Source organism: Lucilia cuprina, chromosome 4 (assembly GCF_022045245.1).
Source record: "Lucilia cuprina isolate Lc7/37 chromosome 4, ASM2204524v1, whole genome shotgun sequence".
In the NCBI taxonomy this organism is placed as follows: Eukaryota; Metazoa; Arthropoda; class Insecta; order Diptera; family Calliphoridae; genus Lucilia; species Lucilia cuprina.
Window position 1 is genome coordinate 86,234,177 of NC_060952.1, and position 24,365 is coordinate 86,258,541.

Consider the following 24,365-nt stretch of genomic DNA (forward strand, 5'->3'; position numbering starts at 1 on the left):
ACTGGGGCATCTGCGGGGTTCATCTTCAATAATTAAACTCGAATACTCCTTGGCTACGCTCACGCCAAATTTTATCCCGATCGAATCAGCCGTTTAGAATACTCCTTAGCTACGCTCACGCCAAATTTTATCCCGATCGGATCAGCCGTTTAGAAATGACAGATTTATTTCCAAAAAATTTCCATTCTGCCCCACTGTGCGTTGTATGCATTGAGCTAATGTTGGATTTATAGAAATTTGATTACTGGAAGTATGTTTTTTAGGCATGAACGACTTTATAAACGTTACACACGATTTAATTTGGTTTCCGTAATTCATTCTTGAACTTCAATATTTATATTTTTCTAGGTCAATTGAATTGAATACGAAATAATTTGTAAAAATTTTGAATTTCTAAAAATTTAAGAAATAAAATTTCAATACAAGCCTTCTGCAAATCATAAATAGTAAAAATAATATGGAAATGATTAAAAATGCTATTTCCATTGTTATTTATTATCAAGGAAATCCCACAACATGAAATATGTATTTGTTTTATCTATAAAAAATTTTTAAGATTTTAACACATGTTTTAAAATTTTTTTTTTTTTGAAAATTACTTAAACCACATGTTAAGCACCAGTAGTTTTATAGTGGTGCGAGTTTTAAGACGTTCTTTTATAAATATAAAAATTATATAATTTTTTGGAAATAAAAAAAATATTAACGAATTTAAGCAAATGTGCAATAAAGACAAGATATCAAAAGAATATAAATTTCCAAGGTTATAGCAGGATTGGAATGATCTATTAAATCATATTATTTCGTGATCAATTTATGTTCAACAAATTGAGATCATGTATTTGCAAGGACTTAAAACTACATCTGCTTTCTCTCTAACCAAGACATGATTTCAATTTAGAACAGGCTTTGAAAGAGAATGTGGTTTCAACTTTAAAGTTATGTTTGCTCTCTTTCTCGATCTCTAATTGAGAAACACAAGTCTCTGTGTTATTTGAAAACTTTTCAATTGAGAAGATCCTCTTTATCTAATTCTACAAAAACTTGTTTTTTTTTAGCAAATTTTCCTTGTGTTAAAAAAACTTTTTACAGCTGTATTTTATTTTAAAAATCTGTGAAATAAATCTGTTTTTGTTTTTTCAATTTCACTCAATTTAAAACATAAAGTGTTTATAATTAAAGCAAAAGTTAGTTGAAAGAGTGTTTCAAAAAAAAAAAAATACCAAATTTAATTTAACACCAAAAAAAACTTAGCGACGCTGAATATATACAAATCAATCTGCTGAATTAACTGCTGTAGTCAACAACTCTTCACAATGGAAAATAGAAAGTGCACAAAAAGTAAACTTGTTATGTTAGTTACAATTTTGGCCGCCATGGCCACGATTATAAGTTGGCTTTTGTATAGTAAGTATTAAATAGTTTAAATTTGCATTAAATATTATTTTAATTCAACCTTTATATTTACAGCATTTATCATTCCCAAAGCCCCTTCAGAAGATCATCAACTAACTCCTGTTCAACAAGAAATTGACGAATTTACTCGTGAATTATATGATTTGGAATTGAAACACAATCCCTATTTGGTTAAAGTAAATTTTCAGGGTAAAACTAATACCAGCTCAAAAGATGATGTGGCACCACTACCGTAAGTTTTTGAACTTAATTAATGAAGATGGACAAAAACTTAAAAATTAGTTTTAAATGTTAGGGTATTCAGAAATTAGTATTTTGATTCATTTCATTTTTGTTGCAGTCTTTTACAGGTGAATGAAACTGCTTTATCATTGCCTGCATTAAAAACTACTTTATTATTACGTCGTTTATATGATAATTATGAACTGAATACCTCTGTAAGTGAAAATGTAACTTCTGAAGAAAGACAGGAAGAAATGGATTTTTTGGAAGCTGTCCTGGCTACTCAGATCATGAAGAAGACAATGAAGTTTCTGGAATCAAAAAGTAAGGAGTTGAATAACAATGTAACTAGCTATGTAACTAACTAAATAACTAACTAACAACTAACAAACTTACTAACTAACTAACTAACTAACTAAATAAATAAATAACTAACTAACTAACTAACTAACTAACTAACTAACTAACTAACTAACTAACTAACTAACTAACTAACTAACTAACTAACTAACTAACCAACTAACTAACTACCTAACTAACTAACTAGCTAAACACCTAAACAGCTATCTACCTATCTATCTATCTATCTATCTATCTATCTATCTATCTATCTATCTATCTATCTATCTATCTATCTATCTATCTATCTATCTATCTATCTATCTATCTATCTATCTATCTATCTATCTATCTATCTATCTATCTATCTATCTATCTATCTATCTATCTATCTATCTATCTATCTATCTATCTATCTATCTATCTATCTATCTATCTATCTATCTATCTATCTGTCTATCTATCTAACCAACTAACTAACTAACTAACTTACTAACTAAATAACTACGTAACTAAATACCTAACTAACTACCTACCTACCTAACTAACTAACTAACTAACTAACTAACTAACTAACTAACTAACTAACTAACTAACTAACTAACTAACTAACTAACTAACTAACTAACTAAACACCTAAACAACTATCTACATATCTATCTATCTATCTATCTATCTATCTATCTATCTATCTATCTATCTATCTATCTATCTATCTATCTATCTATCTATCTATCTATCTATCTATCTATCTATCTATCTATCTATCTATCTATCTATCTATCTATCTATCTATCTATCTATCTATCTATCTATCTATCTATCTATCTATCTATCTATCTATCTATCTATCTATCTATCTATCTATTTATCTATCTATCTATCTATCTATCTATCTATCTATCATCTATCTAATATTAATTGTTTGATACTTTCCAGATGCTGTCTCTCAAAACCCCGAATCACATTTACAACTCTTAAAAACCCTCTGGTTCTTACCATACTCACGCAAACCAGGCGATAAGACTCTCAGCAGTACAGGTTTTGAACATGTCTTCCTAAGTGAGCTACGTAAAAACACTGTACTCGGCCTACACAACTGGGTGTATTTTAGTGAGCAAGAACGTCTGGGTCATCTAGACTATAAAGGCTTTATTGAAAAGAAAACTCTAGAAGAAGTAAAATTGTAAGAAAATTTTCACAACAAAAATCCTAAAGTATACTTACATTTACAGGGCTCCCAGTATATAGTCACATTTCGTTCCCAATTTTATAATAAAACTAAAGCCTACAATGGAATCTTTGTGGGTACTAGTCCTGAACTGGAAATGAGTTTATACACCGTTTGTTTTGTACTTAAAGCTGGAAAACCTTGTCACGTGCAATTGGCTCAATTGAAATTTCAAATTATAACTTGGCCTTTGGATTTTAATGGCATGAAGACTATAGGTTCAGCATATGCTTCGATTAAGGAATGAAAAAAAGGAGGAAGTAATTGTATGGAAAAACTAGCACTAGAATAATTTATAATTTTTACAAAATGTAATATAAATAAACCTGAATAAATTGCAACAGAGATTATTCGATTTTTAATAAGTTTGCTTTAAAAAAAAACGCTATCTTAACATTACTGCCCCAAATAATATACTCTCTTGCTCCAAGATTTACATTTGTTTATGACATAAACGACTCTCTAGAGATCCAAAATAAACGATAAATGTTGTTGTTTTTGTTCGTTCTTTTATATCTCACCGTATAACAAATACGTACTTTTGTTTTAGACAGCTGTACTAATAATTATAATAACAACAACAACAATGTGAGAACACACATTTGGAGTTTTTATATTTAAATATAAACAAGAAATACAACAACAGCATTAAAACGCTGAAATCAAATAATGATCTCAAATCAAAACACGGAATGTTTTAAACAAAAACTAAAAATATTTAAACAAATTGTCAAATATACAAAAACAGTTGAAAGAGTGAAATCAAAAGAAGAAACGCGGCGGACAAGAAAAAAAATATTAAAAAAAAGATAAAATATACTCATAGTTAAAGTGAAATAATAATTAAACAACAGAAAAAGTGATTAATATATCTATGATAAATGAAAAAAAAGTGTAATTAACTAATTAACCTAAGTGTAAAAAAAACGAAAAGCAACAAAGTATCTTTAAGATGTCAAACCTTAACAACATCACTAGCACCCCCACCGTCACAACTACGGCGGAAGAGGAAAAATGTGCGAAAATTAAACGTTTCATAGTATTTGGAGTTTTGGCCGCATTGGCCATTATTGGCTGGCATTTATATGGTAGCAATTAATTAAAAATATATATATGATTGGTTTTGTATGGAAAAATTAACTTTTTTTTCGATTACAGAACATTTTATGTATGATCCCTCCTCAAAAGATCATGTCACACCTACAGAACATGAAATACATGAATTTACCCGTAATCTCTATGAACTAGAAATGCAACATAATCCATATTTAGCGAAAGTAAATTTTCAGGGTAAAACCAAGGCCTCCTATCGTGATGATAGAGCACCAGCACCGTAAGTTTGTTTTTTCTTTGTTTTGCTTCACAATTTGTTACAGAATTTCATAGAAATGTGTGAATATTTTGATATAGTTTTGAGTATTTGTTGTAAACGTATGCATATATATTAAAGAGAAGAACAACAACGTTAATAAAAAACGATTTTTTACTTCTGGTTTAAATTAGGGTGTTCCGGTAGTAAATTTTTTTTAGCATATACCAGGCAAATTGAAATACTGTTATTAAAATGTTTGGAACGGATATTTATGTATGTATAACTGCAACTTTAGGCCCATTGAGCTACTTGGAAATAAACTAAAACGAATGTTTTGCGTTTACAAGACTATACAATGGACTAAAGTACAGACTATAATCCAGACTAAAGATTAGACTATAACCCAGACTAAAATCCAAAATATAGAGTAGACTACAGTCCAGACTATGGAGTACACTATAGTCCAGATTATCAATTAGACTATAGAACATACTATAGAGCAAATTTTAATCCATACTACAGAGTAGAGTGAACTATAGTCCAGACTATAGAGTAGACTATAGTCCAGACTATATAGTAGACTATAGTCCAGATTATAGGGTAGACTATAGTCCAGACTATAGGGTAGACTAAAGTCCATTTGTAAATAGAATATCAATAGAACAAATTATAATCCAGAATATAGCCCAGACTATAGAGTCGACTATAGTCCATACTATAGAGTAGACATTAGTCTAGACTATAGAGTAGAATATAGTCTATAGTATGAAATAGACTCTAATGCAGACTGTATTCCAGGCTATAAAATAGACTATATAGAGTAGACTATAGACTAGACTATAAAGTAGACTCCAGTCCAGACTATAGAGTAGGCTATAGTCCAGACTATAGAGTAGACTATAGTTCAGACTATAGAGTAGACTATAATCCAGACTATAGAGTAGACTATAGTCCAGAATATAAATTGGACTATAGTACATACTATAGAACAAACTATACTCCAGACTATAGTACAGACTATAGTCCAGACTATAGTCCAGACTATATAGTCGACTATAGTCCAGGCTATAACCCAGGCTATAGAATTGACCATAGTCCAGATTATGCAGTAGGTCGGACTATTAAATATACTGTAGTTCAGGCTATAGAATATAATCTAGTGCAGATTATAGACCACACTATAGAGTAGACTATTGTAAAGACCATAGAGTAGACTATAGTCCAGATTATAGAGTAGACTATAGTCCATACTATACAGTCGACATTAGTATAGACTATAGAGTCGACTATATAGAGTACACTATATAGAAGACTATAGACTGGACTCTAGTGAGTAGGCTATAGTACGACTATAGAGTAGGCTGTATTGTGACTATAGACTTAAATATAAAGTAAACTATATTACAGTCTATAGAGTGGACTATAGTCTAGACTATAAAATAGACTACAGTTCAGTTTAGCCTATAGAAAAGATTAAAGAATATATTAATAAATTATTAAAAACTAAGGGCCAGACTATAAATTTGTTTATAGAATATTCTACAGATAAAACTATAGACTATACTATAGTCCAAACAATACCCCAAACTAGATGCTTGCAAGACTGTTGGTTGGTTGCTTAACGTGGTAGCTTTTCAACATTTTTGTATCTAATGTAGTACTTCCTCACCTGTTTATTTTTAAATTAGGGGATTTTCAATGTAACAATATTTTCCCTTTAGTGTAAGATTACTTGAGAAAAAAAATGTCGCAAAAAAATAAACTTGTTCAGGGGATTTTTAAAAGCAAGTTCATTTATAATTCTTAAATATCTCCAGAAACCTACAACAATAATTTTGTAAATTCTCTTGAAAAAACAAATTACAATGAATACTATCTCTCTCAGTCTCTTACAGGTCAATGATGATCTACTCTCTCTAAACGATGTCAAAACTATAGCTTTAATGCGTCGCTTATTTGATAACTATGAGCTGGATACACATGCCATTGAACAGGTGACACCCGAAGAGGAACAGGAGGAGTTGGATTTTCTTAAAGCTATCCTCGATACACCCATTATGAAAAAAACAATGAAATTTTTAGAATTTAAAGGTTAGTTATATTATAAAGATATTATTTTACTGTAAATTTCATCAATATTTCGCAAAAGATTTTTAGATTTCAAAAACGTTTTGAAAACGAAGTTATTTTTCAATGAAGGTTTAAATGGAAGTGAAAAAGTTTAAAAAGTTAGTTTGACTTTGATAAGACATGATAACAAAGAAGAATTTTCTTTTTGAAAGCTATTTTTACGTGGACTCAAACATAGATCAGACCAAAAAATTTGATAGAGGTATTTTTTTATATAAAATAATGAACCTGTTTCTATATGCATGTCTTTAAAATTGCAACAAAGTTCAAGGAGGCGCACAGACGAAACCAAATGATTTTTAACCGATTGAATTTTATCAAACAGAGTAGCCTATAGTCGAGATTATGGAGTTGACTATAGTCCAGATTATGGAGTTGACTATAGTCCAGACTATAGAGTAGACTCTAATGAAGAGTAGACTTTAGAGTAGACTATAGTCCAGACTTTAGAGTAGACTATAAAGTCGACTATAGTCCAGACTATAGATTCGACTTTAATCCAGACTATAGTACACTATAGCCAACACTATAAAGTAGACTATAGTCCAGCTTTTAGAATAGACGATAGTCCAACCTATAGAATATAGTCCTGACTATAGTCCAGAGTATAGAGTAGACTATAGTGCAGTCTATAGAGTAGATTATAACGCAAAGTATAGAGTAGACTCTAACTTAGAGTATGGAGTAGACTGTAGTCCTGACTATAGAGTAGACTATATTCCTGACTATAGAATAGACTATAAGTAGACTATAGTCCAGACTATCGAGTAGACAATGGTCCAGAGTAGAAAGTAGACTATAGTCCAGATTATATGATCGACTATAGTCCATGCTATAGAGTAGACTATAGTCCAGACTATAGATACAACTATTGTCCAAACTATAAAATCAGCTATTGTCCAGACTAAGGAGTATAATGTAGCCCAGACTTTAGAGTAGACTGTAGTCCTGTCTATAGAGTCGACTATAGTCGAGACAATAGAGTAGAATATAGTCCAGACTATGGAGTAGACTATAGTCCAGTGTATATAGTTGACTATTGTGCAGACGATAGAATATAGACCAGACTACAGTCCAGACTATAGTCCAAACTACAGTTGTATTGTTGATTTGTATATTAAGGAAATCAAAATAGACGAAAGAACTTGTCTCCTCATCAGCACCTCATCCATATTTGATCGCTTCATTTCTCATTTCTCACATCATTGGCACTATATTTAAGTGCACAAGTAAAAAAACAATATAATCGACATTCTAGGAGCTGTAACCAACAACTATAATACACAATTACAACTCCTTAAGGACACCTGGTTCATACAGTATTCTCGAGGCCAGGGACGTATTGGTAGTTCAGGGTTCGAACATGTTTTCATGGCAGAAATACGTGATCACAATGTTTTAGGTCTACACAATTGGGTTTATTTTAATGAACAGGAAAAATTGGGTAATTTAGATTATAAAGGCTATATCACTAAAGTGGATTTGGAAAAGGTAAGTAGTCATAGTATAACTTAACCATATTTTTATAATTAAATATATGTTTTTTAGGATTCACACTATCTAACAGCTCTACGTTTTCATTTTCACAATATAAACAAAGCTTATAACACTTTACTGGTGGGAACCTCTCCGGAATTGGAACTAAGTTTATATACTACTTGCTTTCTCTTGAGTGTAGGTAAACCCTGCTCTGTGCAATTGGGTCAGGTTAAGTTTAATATTATAACACATGCCTGGGATTGGCAGGGAAAGAAAACTATAGCCACCGCTTATCCCTCCATAGAAAAGTAATTAATTTTTTGATTTCTTCTAAAGAAATTACTAAGTCAAGTAGTAAATGCTAATTTTTTTATAAAAATGAGGCTTTTTTTCTCTTAAGTATATATGTATATAGTTTTTTTTTTGTATATTTAATTAATTTATAATAAATTAAATTTATTTATATATTTTTTTATTTAAATAAAACTTATTACATAACATGATTATTACAATATTCATATCTAATGTACAGCTGTATTTTTAAATTTAATAGAATTACATACTCGAACCGAAGACCTGTTTTCTTTTCTCTTCATCTTGCTGGGGTTTTATGGTGACATTCTTCTTATGGCAGTTTGAGCCGGTGATAGGGTTTTATCCGTTAACGAATCACTGCTCAGTTGTGGCTCATCAAAGGCCCCATTATCATCAATTTCGGTACAGGTATCAGAATCAAAGGAACGCATTAAACTTGGACTACTTATGCTAAATTCCAAATCAAAGGGATCTATACAATCATTAGTTAGGTTTGTAGTTAGATCGAGTTCGGGATCACAACTACTTTTTGGTTGCTGGCGTGGAAGACTGTTGTGGCAGAGGGGGTTTTGTGCTGGAGACTCCTCCAGTTGCAGTTGTTGGCCCCACAGGGCCACTGCTCGTTCGCGATTGAGCTCGGCCTTCTGTTGCACCTGTAGACCCAGAGCTTGGGCCTGTGTTTGCAACTGGTGTTGGTACAGGGGCTGCTGTTGCAGGAGCAGACGTGACTGGTGTTGTTGGCTCTGCCGCCTGTGGCTGTTGTCCTCCACTGGTGTCGTATTGATATGTAGTGGCATCATAATCTGTGGCATTGTAGTCATAGGCTGTGGTATCATAGCCCTGTCCTGTGCCATCATATTGTGCTGACTCTCCTCCGTACTGTGATTGATCATAGGAGGGATCATAGGCTGTGGCATCATATTGCTGTTGATCGTATCCCTCATAGCCACTGTAATCGGCTGCGGAATAGTCTGCAACATTTGTGGCATCTGGTATTTCTCCTGTGGTCGCATAGTCTCCTGCTGTGTCATTTGCGTTTGTATTGCTATCTCCAACATTTGAGTCTCTCGGCTGCTGCTGATGCTGTTGCTTTTTCTCTCCTTCGCCAATGTTGTCTTTGAGATTTTCGTCATCGTTGTCATTGATTGTTGTTGATGTTTTGTAGTCGTATGCGCTATTGGGCGATTCATATTTGGACTTGTAGTCATTATCATAGGAAGCTGTTGTAGAGGTGGGCATGGCTGTTGTTGTGTTGGTATCACCGGCTGTTGTTTTTCCCAGTATGGAGTCGTAGCTGTAAGGATTGGTCTTGCTGCTGCTGTAGTCATCTGTAATGGATCGTGGAGGATCGTTGTTGGTTGTGCCAAATGTGGACGGCTTGTAGTCGAGAGAGGCTGCGGGAGGTAAAAGGCAGAAAAATAATATAAATTTATAAGACATGTTAAACACAATAAATTTATCAGAAAGAGAACGAAGGTGGTTTTTATATAAAAATGAAGCATTTTTTAAGCTTGAAAAAAAGAAAAAAATTAAAGATTTGAAATTTTTTTCAGATTTTCTCATAAATTATAAATTTAAATAATTAATACCAACTTATTATTGAAAAACCAAAAGACTCGAAAACAAACGTCCTTGAAGTGTTTAAAATTTATTTTAAAATATTTAAATGATCGTTACCTTTGCCTGCTGTTGATGGTAAACTATTGTAAGATGTTGGTGTATTATCTAATTTACCAAGACGATCGCTGTTTAACATGCGATTTGTTAAATATTCAACATTGGATTGTAATGAAGATATTTCCGTTCTTTGGTAACAACAAAATTTGTTTAATAATATCAAAAATATTACAAATAGCAAGCAAAGAGAGAGATTGAGAGTATAAAAAGGAAAAGACACAGAAAGAAAGAGAGAGAGAAAGAAGAAGAAAGAGAAAAAATCTATTATTATTTGATCTTAAATACAAACCTTTTGTTGTTGCTGCTGTTGTATAAATGTTAAATTATGTGTAGAATTATGCTCTTCCCGACCACTGTTCGTTTCATTTTGTACCGGTGATTCGCGAAAACTCTCAAAACTTTGGATTTTTTGCAGTTTAATATTTAATTCTTTATAACTGGACCAAATGTGTTTTAAACGATCCATTAGTTTTGAGTTCATATCACGTAAATTTTGTTTTTCAGCACTAAAGAAAATTAAAGAAACATAAATTTAAAGGAAAAAATATGAAATTTGTTGTAGAAGAAATAAAAAAATAGTCATTCAAATAGTCTAGAGTCGGGACTTTAGTATATAGTCGAGATTTTAGTCTGTTATCGAGTGTTTAGTGTTAAGACGAACCTATATTTGGACTATAGTCCATACTGTAGTCCAGAGTTCTGCTTATAGTCTACAGTCCAGGACATTGTCTTTAGTCCAAACGGTTACCTTTAGTCCAAAACATAGCCTTTAGTTGACAGTCCAGATTAAAGTCCAGATTATAGTCGAAAGTCCGGACTATAGTGGAAAGTCCAGGCTAGAGTTTATAGTATAGACTAGAGTTTACAATCCAGACAAGTATAGTGCACAGCTATAATTCAGAGCCTAGAATATATTCTATAGCACATAACATAGTAAGCAGACTAAAGTCATTATTTAAAACTATATTCTATACTCCTACAGTATACATTTCAGATTATAATCCGGATAAAAATCTTAAGTCCACAATATAGTCTTTAATCCAGACTTATAGGCATTAGTTCAGACTATAGTCTATAGTCTAGACTATATTCTATATTCCAGACTATAGTCTACAGTCCAGATTATAGTATATAGACTATAATCTATAGTCCAGACTATAGTCTATAGTCTAGACTATAGTATATAGTCTATAGTCCAGACTATAGTCTATAGTCCAGACTATAGTCTATAGTCTAGACTATAGTCTATAGTCCAGTCTATAGTCCAGACTATAGTCTATAGTCCAGACTATAGTCTATAGTCCAGACTATAGTCTATAGTCCAGACTATAGTCTATAGTCCAGACTATAGTCTATAGTCCAGACTATAGTCTATAGTCCAGACTATAGTCTATAGACCAGACTATAGTCTATAGTCCAGACTATAGTCTATAGTCCAGACTATAGTCTATAGTCCAGACTATAGTCTATAGACCAGACTATAGTCTATAGTCCAGACTATAGTCTATAGTAGAGACTATAGTCTATAGTCCAGACTATAGTCTATAGTCCAGACTATAGTCTATAGTCCAGATAGTCCAGACTATAGTCTATAGTCCAGATAGTCTATAGTCCAGACTATAGTCTAAAGTCCAGACTATAGTCTATAGTCCAGACTATAGTCTAAAGTCCAGACTATAGTCTATAGTCCAGACTATAGTCTATAGTCCAGACTATAGTCTATAGTCCAGACTATGGTCTATACTATATTCCAAATTATAATCCTTAGTCCTGACTATAGTTTAGATCAAACTATAGCCTTTAATCCACACTATAGCCTTTAGTCCAGACTATAAATTATAGTTGAGACTACGATATTTTATTCACACTATAATCTATATGCCAGACCGCGATATTATAGGACTACATGTCCAGCATTTGGTCTATATTATCAAATTCCTGATTAAGTAAAAAATCAAAAATTTTAAATATTTGAACCCCTCAATTTAAAGAGCATAATTTTGTTTAGGTGTGCTTGAATATTTGTTTGGTTTTTAAAGTCTAAAGAAAATTATATATTAACCCCGGATTTAAAATTCTGTTCTAATTTCTTGATTATCTAGTTCAAGAATATCCACTTGTGGATTTTCATCAGCCAAAGCTCTAGCCTCCAAAGGCTCTTCATTATCCACTTTAATAGTATCTTGATTTTTAACAGCTGATTTCGATTTCTCACGTTTCGTTGATTTTGGCACTAGCCTAACATTGATATCAACCTTTACCGGTTTCTTTTTACTTAACAGCTTTTCCTCTTTCATATTCTCGGTATTGGTGCTTTTATCTTGCTCTTGCTTTTTAGCTGTCGGTTCTTCTACAACCTTTAGACACTCTTTGTTATTACAACAGGCTCGTAGGACATGTTGACCCTGGCAACATGTCGTAGAGGGCGTGTCGTCATATCTATGACAGGCAGGTGTTGCGGCATTTTCATAGTTCATTGTTGTGGTTGGATAGGTGTGACAAGTTTTAATGGTTTGTTTAAGAACAAGATGCTGTTGCAACCAAGTCAACGGCTCTGTTCTTGTATAATCCATTAAACGATCATGCGAATAGCAACGAGTGCGCGAGTGACAATCCAAACGAGGAGATTTTCTAAATTTTGTTCTACTATTACTGCGTTCATAATGGGTGCTGGTGTTACTAGTACTGGTGTCATTGGTGTTGGTATTCTCTATATTAAGTAGGGTGTTATCTAGGTTCTGATCTTTATTATCCCTTTTCGTACAGGGGTGCTTTAAATCTAATGTGAGATTATGTCTATGATGAAACAGATGACAATCTGCTATCGTTGTTGTTGGTTTTAAAGGTTGTGCTATGGTTGTTTTTTTATTTGTGTTTTTATTATTAAATGATAAATTTTTTGTTACTGTATTGCCATATTTCGTTAAATCTGAATGTTTATAAGATGTTCTAAGTGGACCTTTATTACATTTACACATGTCTGATATTAAAGATTCTCGGGAACTATATTTTTTATAGAGTTGACAGTGACAGTTGGTTTTGCTACTTGTGCTGGTTGTTAGTTTAGGTAATGGAGCCATTTTAGCCCATTCCAAATCTAAACGTTCGGTGCTACGTGATATATTCTCCCAAATATGTTCATCATCAAAGCGAGAAGTGTACACGTTTACGTTTTCTCTCGCAGCCGGCTGAACTAGCACCAGTTCTTTTGTTGTTATCTCTTCTTTCGGTTGTGTTGTAATTGTAGCAGGGGTTTGTGTCTCCACTGCAGGTGTCTTTACTACATCCATCGTTAACCCATCGTTGTCTTTTAAGTTTTCGGGGGCAGGTTGTATTTGTGTTGTAGTTGATGTTTGTGGTTGCTGTTGAGGTTGTAAGTCTAACGTTGTGTTTTCTTTAGATATCATAAGACAAAATGGCAGCACAAAAAATTTACAATGACATCATGTTAAACCAAAAAAATGGAGTTTTGTTTTGTATTTGAAAGTGTATTTATATGTTTTTTTTAATGATTCTTTTCTCTGGGGAAAAGTGTTAAAGTGTTACAACAACAAGTTATATTTATAATAATGACACAAACAACAACAAAAAAATGAGTTAAAATGATAAAATATGAAGAAAATGATCAAGAGTTTTGGGGAGAGCTTTTGTGTTTATTGTCTGATATGGCTTTTAATCTGTATTCCTGTTAAGTTTTATGTAAAATGCATTTTTAGGAAATTATTTATTAAGGGAAACCAATATCCTTTTTTTAATAATTTTTCCTTAAAATGCTTTCTTAAAATGTTTAATGAAATATTTTAAAAACTTTTCATATTTACTTGTGTTTTAAGGTGGTATCTTCTAATTTATTCGTTAATGTTTTACATTCATTGGTTAATTTATCCATGAGTTGCTTTTGACTTTGTATCATTTCTTCTAGTTCATTTACAGTCTCGGCTAGAATTATATATACAATACACAATTATTTACAATTAACTGAAAATACATATTAAACATTTTTTCTTCTTTACAACAAAAAACGTACTAAATCTACTGCATCTCATGGATAAACTATTGATTTTTATTTTTAAAAATTTCTTATTTATTTAAAAGACCAATTCGTTCACTTCGTTTTGTTATATAATTTGTTTAACAAAAAAAAAAAAAACTATCAAATTTTATAAATTTTTCTTTCGAATATTAAAAACACAGGAACACAAATCAATAGCTTACCCAGAGTCTGGATGAGTTTAGTTAAAAGCTGTGCAAAAGTTTTGGTTGAGGGAAGAAGGAGGTGCATTAATAGTGCTAAAATAGTGATTATAACCTACAACATTTTAGCGGGGAGTGTATATTGAGTTTGTGCTAATGTTTGAAACGCACAATAATATTGTACCTATAGCCACCAATCCGCTTAGAATAATTTTCTGAGTCGATTTAGCTATGTCCGTCCGTCCATGTAGACTTTGTTATCCAACTACAGGTCGCAATTTTGATGATAATACAGCGAAATTAAGCACTTGACATCATATTGCTCAGGAACGAACCCTTTTGAAAAAAGTTAAGATCGGACCTAACCTTCAACAACTGAACCCCCGAATAGGGCTTGTAAACCTTGTAATCAAACTAAAGGTCGTAATTTTGGAGATAAGTGAATGAAATTTTGCACATGATATTCTATGATACCGGAAACGAAGCCTGGTTAACATCGATCCATTATTTCACCTAACCCTCATACAACTGAGCCACCGAATAGAGCTTGTAAACCTTGTAATCAAACTAAAGGTCGCTATTTTGGATATAATTCAATGAAATTTGGCACATTATATTCTACGGTACCGGAGACGAATTCTGGTCCTTTATTTCACCTAGCTTACATATAAGTGTTAATTAAATCATTACCAACCAAATTGATTTAACAAAAATGTTTGGTCCTTTTTGTTTAGAGTCTCTAGTTAAGCAAGAATTTTGGACTATTATGTTATAATTCAAAAATCGGAGCTTGGGGCCTCCAGTTTAGCCCGAAAGTTGACTTTAATGTTTTCACTAAAAAAACGATATTAAGTAGAAAAGTAAAATTATTGTAGATTTTAACACTTTTTGGACCCGGGCCTCTAGTTTAGTCAGAAATGGACTACACTTATAAAATAAAAGTGATTACAGATCTAGGTCTTCTAATTAGGCCAGAACATGAACTTTTAGGTTTTCACTAGAAACTCGAAATTTATTTAAAATCTCAGGGAGCTAGGAGCAATCGAAGTATTAAACTTTTTGTTGAAAATAGTGGATATACAACCAAAATTTTTGTGCGTTACAAATATCAGCACAAACACAATATATCGTCCCCATTAAATTGGTTAAGTCAAATACATACATATATAACAGAAGTTTTATAACAAGTGATATCTTGAAGTATGTGAATAAAAAGGGACAAGTGTAGTTTACAAAATAAGTGGCAAAAGGTGCTTATTGACAAAAGTCTAAAAACATTACTTCAACTAAGAACTTACCATGCTTTTCTTGCATTTCGGAAATACGTTTATCCAAATCCTTTTTAGTGGGACGTATTTCATTTTTCATTTCACCGTACGCCAGCTAAAATATATAAGATTAACAAAACATTAATCTCTCAACTTAGTAGTTAAAAACCCTTTCTTAACCCACCTCTTTTTCCAAATTGGCAATTTCATCGTTCAAACGCAACACTTCCCTCTTCGAATGCAACAAATCGGCATCGGCTCGATCTAAACGTTGTCTCAACGAATTAATTTCTGCATTTAAACGAGCCGCCTCGGTTTTATTCTCACGCGAAGCACGATCAAGTTGCAAACGTAAAGCGGTGATCTCTTGTTCCAACGATTGCTTCTCGGCATTTACTTGAGCCATGTCGGCCAAGAAAGTGGAACGATTAGCTCTGAGCTCCATTTTTAGTTCTTCAATTTGTGAATTACGATTAGCTAAATCACGTTTCAGATCATTTTCATAGCGTTTTTGTCTCTCCAAGTCCAATTGTAGTTTGGCAACTTGTTCCCACTGTGAGCTGAGATCACCACCCAACTGATCAACTTGATTATTATAACGTCTCTCGGCATTGGCACGTTCATCAGCCAAACGTCTAGCCATTTCATGTTGTAGTTCACGCACACGTTCATGCTGACGATCTAGTTCATCTCTTAAATGACGTACTTCCAGTTCAGCTTGTGATCTTTCCATTTGTACGAGATCATTGATATAACGCTTAGAAGATTGAGAGTATTGCTGAGATTTGGCCTCATCTAAAGATTTATGCAATTGTCTAATGGTCTCCTCCAGGGTGGTTTTATCTTTTTGCAATAATTCTATTTGTTTACGATGAGCTTCACAATTCAAAGCCGAATTGGATGAAGTAGATATATCTGATCGTGCCAGTTTCTTTTTAAGATCATCATTTTCGGTTTTAACACGTTTTAGGTCTATATTCGCCTGCATCAATTCCGCCTCCAGTTCACTAATACGAGCCTCATACACTATATTCGGAGCTGAGGCATAACGAGGACTTTTAACTTCTTTTTTGCGAGGAGTTGAAGTTTTCTTATTTGTATATAAAATATCATCACTATCCGAGGAAGGACTAGTGGTTATTTTTTCACTTTTACCCAGATTATTCAATTCACTACGAGCATGTTCGGTTAACTGTTCGTTTTCATTGATCACATCTTTAACTTTACCCAACAGATTGGACAATTCATTGCGACAATATTTCGATTCCTTTTCCAATTGTTCTATATAATCCTCTTGTTTTTCGATAAAATTAAAAATTTCTACCGGAGCTTGGACACTGTCAGTGGGTGGCATTTGTGCTTTTGGTGTAGAGGCATAATAATCCACAGCCCCTGAGCTACTGACCGCAGCAGTAGGTAGAACTGTGGTCTGATATTGTCTGGCCGGGGAAGTTAAATTCTCCTTGGAGGCAGAAAATCCACTTAAAGTTTTCTTCGGACGATAACTGCCACCACCCAAGCGAGATTTTTGACTTGGCGATAAATACTTAGAAATATCCGCAAACACTGGACGATCTATGGTCTGTAGAAGCAAGAAAATTATTTCAAAATCTGTTCATGGTGTCCCATTCCTTTCCAACTTACCGACATATTATCCGAATAATTATCTGCTGAATCATCATTAAAACTTCTCAAATACGAACAGGTGGTGTTTGTCTTGGGCGCTGTATATGAGTCAGCTAACATCATTTTTAATCTACCCACTGCCTCATTATAGGCATAATTTGTATAATCCATAGTTTTTGATTTCTTATGTACACCACCTCTACTGGGTCTCATAGAGATATTTCTATAGAAAATTTGTGAAAAAAAAAACAAAATTTATTGTTATTTACTGAATTTCTTCAACATTTTCCGGCGATAGTTTTTAGTTTCTTTAATATCCATGCTCTGCTTAGTTTTAACTGTTTTCGATTTTTTTCCCTTCAAATGACAAGTGTCTATTTAGTTGGTCAAGTTGTGTTGCTTTGGCAACCTGTAAATTGGTCACACAAAAACAAATGTATAAATTTTCTTATAAGCCACCACCACCACGTACCAGCAAGCAGTACGCAACACTGTCAGTGTTTTTTGGCTAAAATGTTGTTGTGTCTGCTCGGATAGTTGTGGTTGATTGAACAGGGTGAATTTTGAAGTAAAAACAAATGCGATAGTGTAAGAGGGGTGAGTTTTCGAATAGCTGAGAGTTAAATTTCTTTTCTTAACATTTTATAAAACTCTTTTATCAAATTAGTAATATTTAGAATAAAATATTAGATAAAATTTAGTAAAAATTAAATACTAAACTTTTAAGTTTCCATTATAGTTCCAGGATCTCGACTTTCTAAGTTATTAATATTTAATGGTGTTTTGGCCCAATTTTAAATTTACAAACGTCAGTCATACTACTAATCATCCTGAATAGATTAACAGATGAACAATGCGTTGTCAATTTGCCTGCAAAAGTAAGTCATTTGACAACACTCGATTATACTTTTATAGACTAACATAAAGTCCTTAGTTTATGCTGATAAACTAGCAACATTTGGCGGCATAGAGGCCAACATTGTTAGTATTATTCGTGACACACTAATTTGGTCCAAAATTGGACACTTAAAATGTGCTCGAAATCATTTTTAAATATTAAAGATCTTTCAAATAAAAAACAAGTAAGAAATTATAGTCGGACGAGGCCGACCATATAATACTACACCTGTTACAAAAATAAAATGTTATTTAAGTTGAATTTGACCTTGCCTTGCCAGATATACTTAAGCCATTTATTGTTGATTAAAACTGTAGACATTTAAGTCAAATTTTTATCGGGGCATATTATAGAGGCTGGGGTCAAATGAGTCCCTATAATTACAGAGTTCATGATGGTCATCAAGACTAGTAAAAAAACTTGGTTTTGCAGTTATTTGTCGAGATACAAGTATTTTAAATAAATTCATGAACTTAAAAGCTCCATTCGGGGGTTCAGTTTTATGGGGGCTAGGTGAAATAAGGGACCGATGTTAACCATGTTTCATGTTTCATTACCCGATGTTTCATCTTCGGTACCATAAAAGAACATTTACGAAATTTCATTGAATTATCTCCAAAATTGCGTCCTGTTTGATTACAATGTCTACAAGCCCTATTCGGAGGTTCAGTTGTATGGAGGCTATGTGAAATAATGGACCGATCGTCCCTGGGTCAGTAGAAGATCATGTACCAAATTTCATTGAATTATCTTCAAAATTGCGACCTGTAGTTTGCTTACAAGGTTTACATGAACACGGACGGACGCACATAGCCAAATCGACTCAGAAAATGATTCTGAACCGATTTTTATACTTTAAGGTAAATATAGGACCAATTATTTTATTCCGAAATATAAAAGAGTGGTTATATGGGGGCAAAGGTAAATATGAGCCTATCCTAAAGACCGTGTTGGATTGCAAGAAAGCTTTAACTGAATACTCTCCCAGAGGTAAGGGGTACATCATATGGGTACCAGGCCACTCGGTAGTATTCGGCAACGAAGGGGCGAATATAATAGCTTTAAAGGGCAGGGAGTTCTAGGTAGTTAACCTGACAAAGGCAAAACCATTCCACGCAACAAGAGCTGAATTAAAAATATTGATGAGAGAATCCCATAAGGCCTCTTGGATTAATGAAAGGGTGGTAAGAACTACAAAGATCCTATGGGGAGACTCTGATTAAAGCATGACGAGAACGCTGCTTAAAATGAACAAGTCCAAAGTTAGTTAGTTAGTTAGTTAGTTAGTTAGTTAGTTAGTTTGAAAGAAATATATGTAGGCCTCTATCGGGCCTGTTGTGCGCTCCTTAACTAGTGCCACGGGTGGGAATCGAACCCACCACCTCCGGTCTACCAGACTAGAACACAAACCACTAACCTACCGGAGGCCACAAGTCTAAGGTTAGTATGATGGTACGTATTCTAAATGGACACACAGGATTACAAACACATCAATGCAAAATTGCACGTGCGGATTCAGACGAATCTAGAGCATGTAGAGAGGACAGTGAAATTCTGCAGCACTTTCTTTGCCACTGCTAGGTATTCGTCGAAGTTAGATCCAAGAATCTTGGAAGTGATGTTATTCCGGAAATAATGTACGCAAAAGATTTGACGCAACAAAAGTTTAATTGAAAATATAAATGAGAGAATCCCATAAGGTCTCCTGGAATAATGAAACGGTTGTAAGAACAACAAAGATCCTATGGGATGACCCTACTAAAAGATTTTTAAAATCTACTTAAAAACTGAAGATAGTATGAGCGGACAAACAGAATTTCGAGCTCATCAATTCGAAATTGCACGAGCGGATTCAGACGAATGTAGAGCATGTGGAGAGGACACTGAAACTCAAGGACAAAGCCTATTGAAAATGCTTAAAATCGGTATATTATTTCGCCTAGCCTCCATGTTACTGAATCGCAAAATTTGACTTAAATGCTTACAATTCTATTTAACCCTATACCAAGCCCCCCATTGGAAGTCTGACCATTTTTCCCAAAATGTTAACATTGTTGTTCATATAACATTTAAAAATTCTAGCTATAATAGTTTCGCAAATATAGGAATTTTTCTATTTAATTCATATGGGTAGTTCCAAACACCCTTCTCCCCCTAACGAAAGTCCGTCTACTTTTCCTAAATGTTCAAATGAATACTAAAGTTCTGTGCGCAAAATTTAAAGAATCTAGTATTTTAAAATTCCCAGATAAACGAATTTCTGTATTTAATTCATATGGGTAGTTCCGCTAGCAACCTCTCTCCCCTACCTCTCCATTGGTAGTTCGTCAATTAATTACCCAAAATGTTTACACGGTCGTTAAAATTCTTCGTGCAAAGTTTCTAACTCTCATAGTTTTTAAGATAAGCGAATTTTTTAATTTCATTCATTTGGCAAGTGCCATGCCCCCTGTTGCTAGTTCGCCCACTTTTTGCCATAAATAATCTTCAAGTGGATTTTGCAAAATTTAAGCAATCTAACTGTTATATATTTTCAGATGTACTGATAAAATATTTTTTTATAATATGAAAACTGCCACACCCACTATAGCCATTCCGCCCACTTTATCCAAAAAATATTCTTATGAAAGTCAAAGTTGTCTGTAAAATGACTCTAGCTGTTGCTGAGTTGTTTCTGAGATATGCGATTTTTAATACTTATGTGGACGTAGGCTCTTTGTCCACTTGAAATTTTTAAGTAATAAGTTGCCTACAGTTCCTTCCAGAGGTACAGGAAGTCACGGCATAATTTCAGAAAGATCTGCCCAGCGCTTTAGTTTTCTAGGTTTTTTACTAAAAATGTAATGTTTTAATAGACCAATTATGTCACAAATTGGTTTTGTATTTTAATTCAAATTGAAAACATTTTTGGGAAAATTGGTAACAACTTTTAGTTATTTAACAGAAATATTTAAAAAAAAAATCACTAAAAATTCAATTTTTCACAAAAAATAGTTTTTTTTTCCAAAAACTGTTATCACAAAAAATTCCAGTTTTTACTCAAAATCTATTTTCGAAATAGCAAATTCAATTTTTTTATTAAAAATCCATAAAACCAAATTTTTATTCAAAACACTTTCTGTAAACATATTTCTTATAATTATTTTCAAGCTTGCCTCGTTTTTATCCTTTTCGAACGTGTTGTACTGGCACTACAAACACTATCCTTATCCGAATCACCGAACGAATTACGTCTGGGTGTTAAAGATTTATATTTTTTCCACTGATCAATGTTTTGTAAATTATTCGAATCCGTTAAGTTTAATTCCCGTTGAAGGTTCTTTTGCGAATGATGTGTTGTATTCAATTGGCTTAAAATACCCGACAAATAATGTTCACTTTTCATTTTAGTCACGTCACGCCACGTCAAACGAACTAATAACTTAAATCAAATCAAATAAGACGCAAATACGCAAAGTTGTGGTGTAACAACGACTTGCGGTTTTAAATGTTTCCTTTAATTATTGGTGTTGTTCTTGTTTTGTTGTAGTTAGTTTTTTGCAGTAGTTGGCAAATGTTAATTGTTGTTTAAACAATACAATTTGTGGTTTTCTAAATGCAAAAGCAAAAAAAAAAAAATAAAATGAAAAATTACAGTAAACGGAAACAGCCTATTAAAGGTTTAACACTTCCTTCCGTTATTGTTGTTTTTGTTTTGGAGCTTTTGTTAAAGGATTCTTTTGCTCTGTGTGTGTGTTATTTTAAATTGTAAGCAATTATTTTTAAATGTTTTCATAACTTTAAAACACAAAACTTTTCATTTTTGTTTTTTTCTATCCGTTTAATTGTTTCAACACTTTTTTTGTATACAAATCCTTTGCGTTTCTTTTTTTTCGTTTTTCCTTGAGCCGTATACCAACACACTATTCTTCACTTTTCCCGTTCAATTGAAATGTTGTCAGGTTTATGTCAAGGCTTTTATAGACTTGTTTGTTGCATGTGCTTGCTGCAAACAAAAGTTGTTAGTTGTTTCTGTTGTTATAGTATTTTATTTGCTATTTTTTATTGTTATTGAAGTTGTTGTTGTTGTTGTTGAAAAGGAGGTGTGTATGTGTTCTAAAGACTTAATTTTCAGTTTAACTAATATTGAAGGGTTTTTAATTTTTTCTAGTTTTTTTATTCCTGCTTTATTTTTGCATTTTAATGGGTTTTGTACCATGTTGTACTGTTAGGGAAATTTTTGTAGAGTGTGAGTGTGTGGAAAAGAAGAGCATTCCGTAACATAATTTAAATTTCGTTGGCATTTTTTAAGGGCGAACAAATATGTTTATGATATGTCAAGGCAGAGAAGTACCAGTGCAAGGGACTCGAATCGTATAAATGCAATTTACATACAAATGTGAACTAACACTAGATAGTTGTATCATTATCACTATTCTGAAGATTATTAAAGAATATGTCCTAAGTCAGTTTAGAAACCTTCCCAAATTATTAAGGATATCGCTATCCTTTGAAAACAAAACAGCATATTCTGATAGGAATTCGAATAATTGAATTTTAGAATTCATCTATATCCTCCAGTTGCAACACCTTTGTATTTAGAAAAGAAAAACTTTGCTATCTGAACCATTAATCGTATTTCTTTATCCCAACCCTATAATACATATTTACACAAGTTGCACAGTAATGACAGACATTTCGCAAGCAACAATTGAGAACTTCCATTGTTTGATCAATATATTCATTTCGAATTGAGTTCTTCGACTTTTGTCACTATTTAACCAACATTTAGGTGGTAGCCAAACAAAAAGTACAGAAATAGTGGCCAAAAAGAATATGAAACGAAATATACAAAAAATGTCTATAAATAAGAAGTATCCAATCGGAAATGAGGCCACAATACAAAATAATAACAATTGTTTACGTAACCATAGACATGATTTTTTGAGACTTCTGCGAAATGGAACCAAAATATATTTGTGTGTGTATACAGTGAGAGCAGTGATGGAAAGAAGTGAGCTAAATAAAAATATGAATAAATTACCAAATAACTAACTAAGACTAAACTATAGACTAGACTATAGAATAGACTATAGACTAGACTATAGACTAGACTATAGACTAGACTATAGACTAGACTATAGACTAGACTATAGACTAGACTATAGACTAGACTATAGACTAGACTATAGACTAGACTATAGACTAGACTATAGACTAGACTATAGACTAGACTATAGACTAGACTATAGACTAGACTATAGACTAGACTATAGACTAGACTATAGACTAAACTATAGACTAGACTATAGATTAGACTAAAGACTAAACTATAGACTAAGCTATAGACTAGAATATAGTCTTGACTACAGACTAGACTATAGACTAGACTATAGACTAAACTATATACTAGACTATATACATACTAGAATATAGACTAAACTATAGACTAGACTATAGACTAAACTATAGACTAGACTATAGACTAGACTATAGACTAGACTATAGACTAGACTATAGACTAGACTATAGACTAGACTATAGACTAGACTATAGACTAGACTATAGACTAGACTATAGACTAGACTATAGACTAGACTATAGACTAGACTATAGACTAGACTATAGACTAGACTATAGACTAGACTATAGACTAGACTATAGACTAGACTATAGACTAGACTATAGACTAAACTATAGACTAAACTATAGACTAGACTATAGACTAGACTAGACTTTTCCACTGATCAATATTTTGTAAATTATTCGAATCCGTTAAGTTTAATTCCCGTTGAAGGTTCTTTTGCGAATGATGTGTTGTATTCAATTGGCTTAAAATACCCGACAAATAATGTTCACTTTTCATTTTAGTCACGTCACGCCACGTCAAACGAACTAATAACTTAAATCAAATCAAATAAGACGCAAATACGCAAAGTTGTGGTGTAACAACGACTTGCGGTTTTAAATGTTTCCTTTAATTATTGGTGTTGTTCTTGTTTTGTCTGTTTTGTTAGACTTTAGATTAGGAATAAAGCAATTGGTAATTAGTAAATTATTATATTATATAATATAATAATTTATATATTATTACTATAGACTAGACTAGACATAACTCTAGTTGTTAGATGTATCATACGTTCCGTTTCTCTACTTTGTTGCCACACTGTATATGTGACATTGTAATACATAAAGAAATTTTCTATAGTTTCATAAAGTCAACTTAAATTTTTAGCAATTTTTTTTAATTTTTTAACATACTTTCAGGCATTTTCTCAC

At 32.7% G+C, this 24,365-nt stretch overlaps 3 protein-coding genes across 6 annotated transcripts; 2 read left to right on the top strand and 1 right to left on the bottom strand.

The window, feature by feature from the left end:
- The first annotated feature begins 1,140 nt into the window (after positions 1–1,140).
- Positions 1,141–3,619, top strand: LOC111676965 (endoribonuclease CG2145-like). The gene is made up of 5 exons (XM_023437984.2): positions 1,141–1,407; positions 1,471–1,648; positions 1,757–1,962; positions 2,917–3,155; positions 3,213–3,619. Exons 1-5 carry the CDS (start codon positions 1,317–1,319, stop codon positions 3,453–3,455), a joined length of 957 nt encoding a protein of 318 aa, XP_023293752.2. The 5' UTR covers positions 1,141–1,316; the 3' UTR covers positions 3,456–3,619.
- Positions 3,620–3,746: 127 nt separating this feature from the next.
- LOC111676953 (endoribonuclease CG2145-like) lies at positions 3,747–8,602 on the top strand. Its single transcript, XM_023437971.2, has 5 exons — positions 3,747–4,296; positions 4,367–4,541; positions 6,406–6,611; positions 7,909–8,141; positions 8,199–8,602. Exons 1-5 carry the CDS (start codon positions 4,161–4,163, stop codon positions 8,439–8,441), a joined length of 993 nt encoding a protein of 330 aa, XP_023293739.2. The 5' UTR covers positions 3,747–4,160; the 3' UTR covers positions 8,442–8,602.
- LOC111676966 (kinesin-related protein 4) lies at positions 8,593–17,530 on the bottom strand. 4 transcript variants are annotated; one of them, XM_046950298.1, is made up of 6 exons: positions 17,228–17,530; positions 15,768–17,165; positions 15,614–15,698; positions 13,943–14,060; positions 10,411–10,627; positions 8,593–9,838 (listed from the first exon to the last, which is right to left on the bottom strand). In XM_046950298.1, the coding sequence occupies exons 1-6, from the start codon at positions 17,420–17,422 to the stop codon at positions 8,738–8,740; spliced, it is 3,114 nt and encodes a 1,037-aa protein (XP_046806254.1). In that variant the 5' UTR covers positions 17,423–17,530; the 3' UTR covers positions 8,593–8,737. The 4 variants fall into 4 exon arrangements, 3 of the variants coding, with proteins under 3 accessions (XP_046806254.1, XP_046806256.1, XP_046806255.1); XM_046950300.1 differs by lacking the exon at positions 10,411–10,627 and adding an exon at positions 10,122–10,249 and having other exon boundaries at positions 8,822–9,838; XR_006940792.1 differs by lacking the exons at positions 10,411–10,627; positions 13,943–14,060 and adding an exon at positions 10,122–10,249 and having other exon boundaries at positions 9,698–9,838.
- Between the last annotated feature and the right edge of the window lie 6,835 nt (positions 17,531–24,365).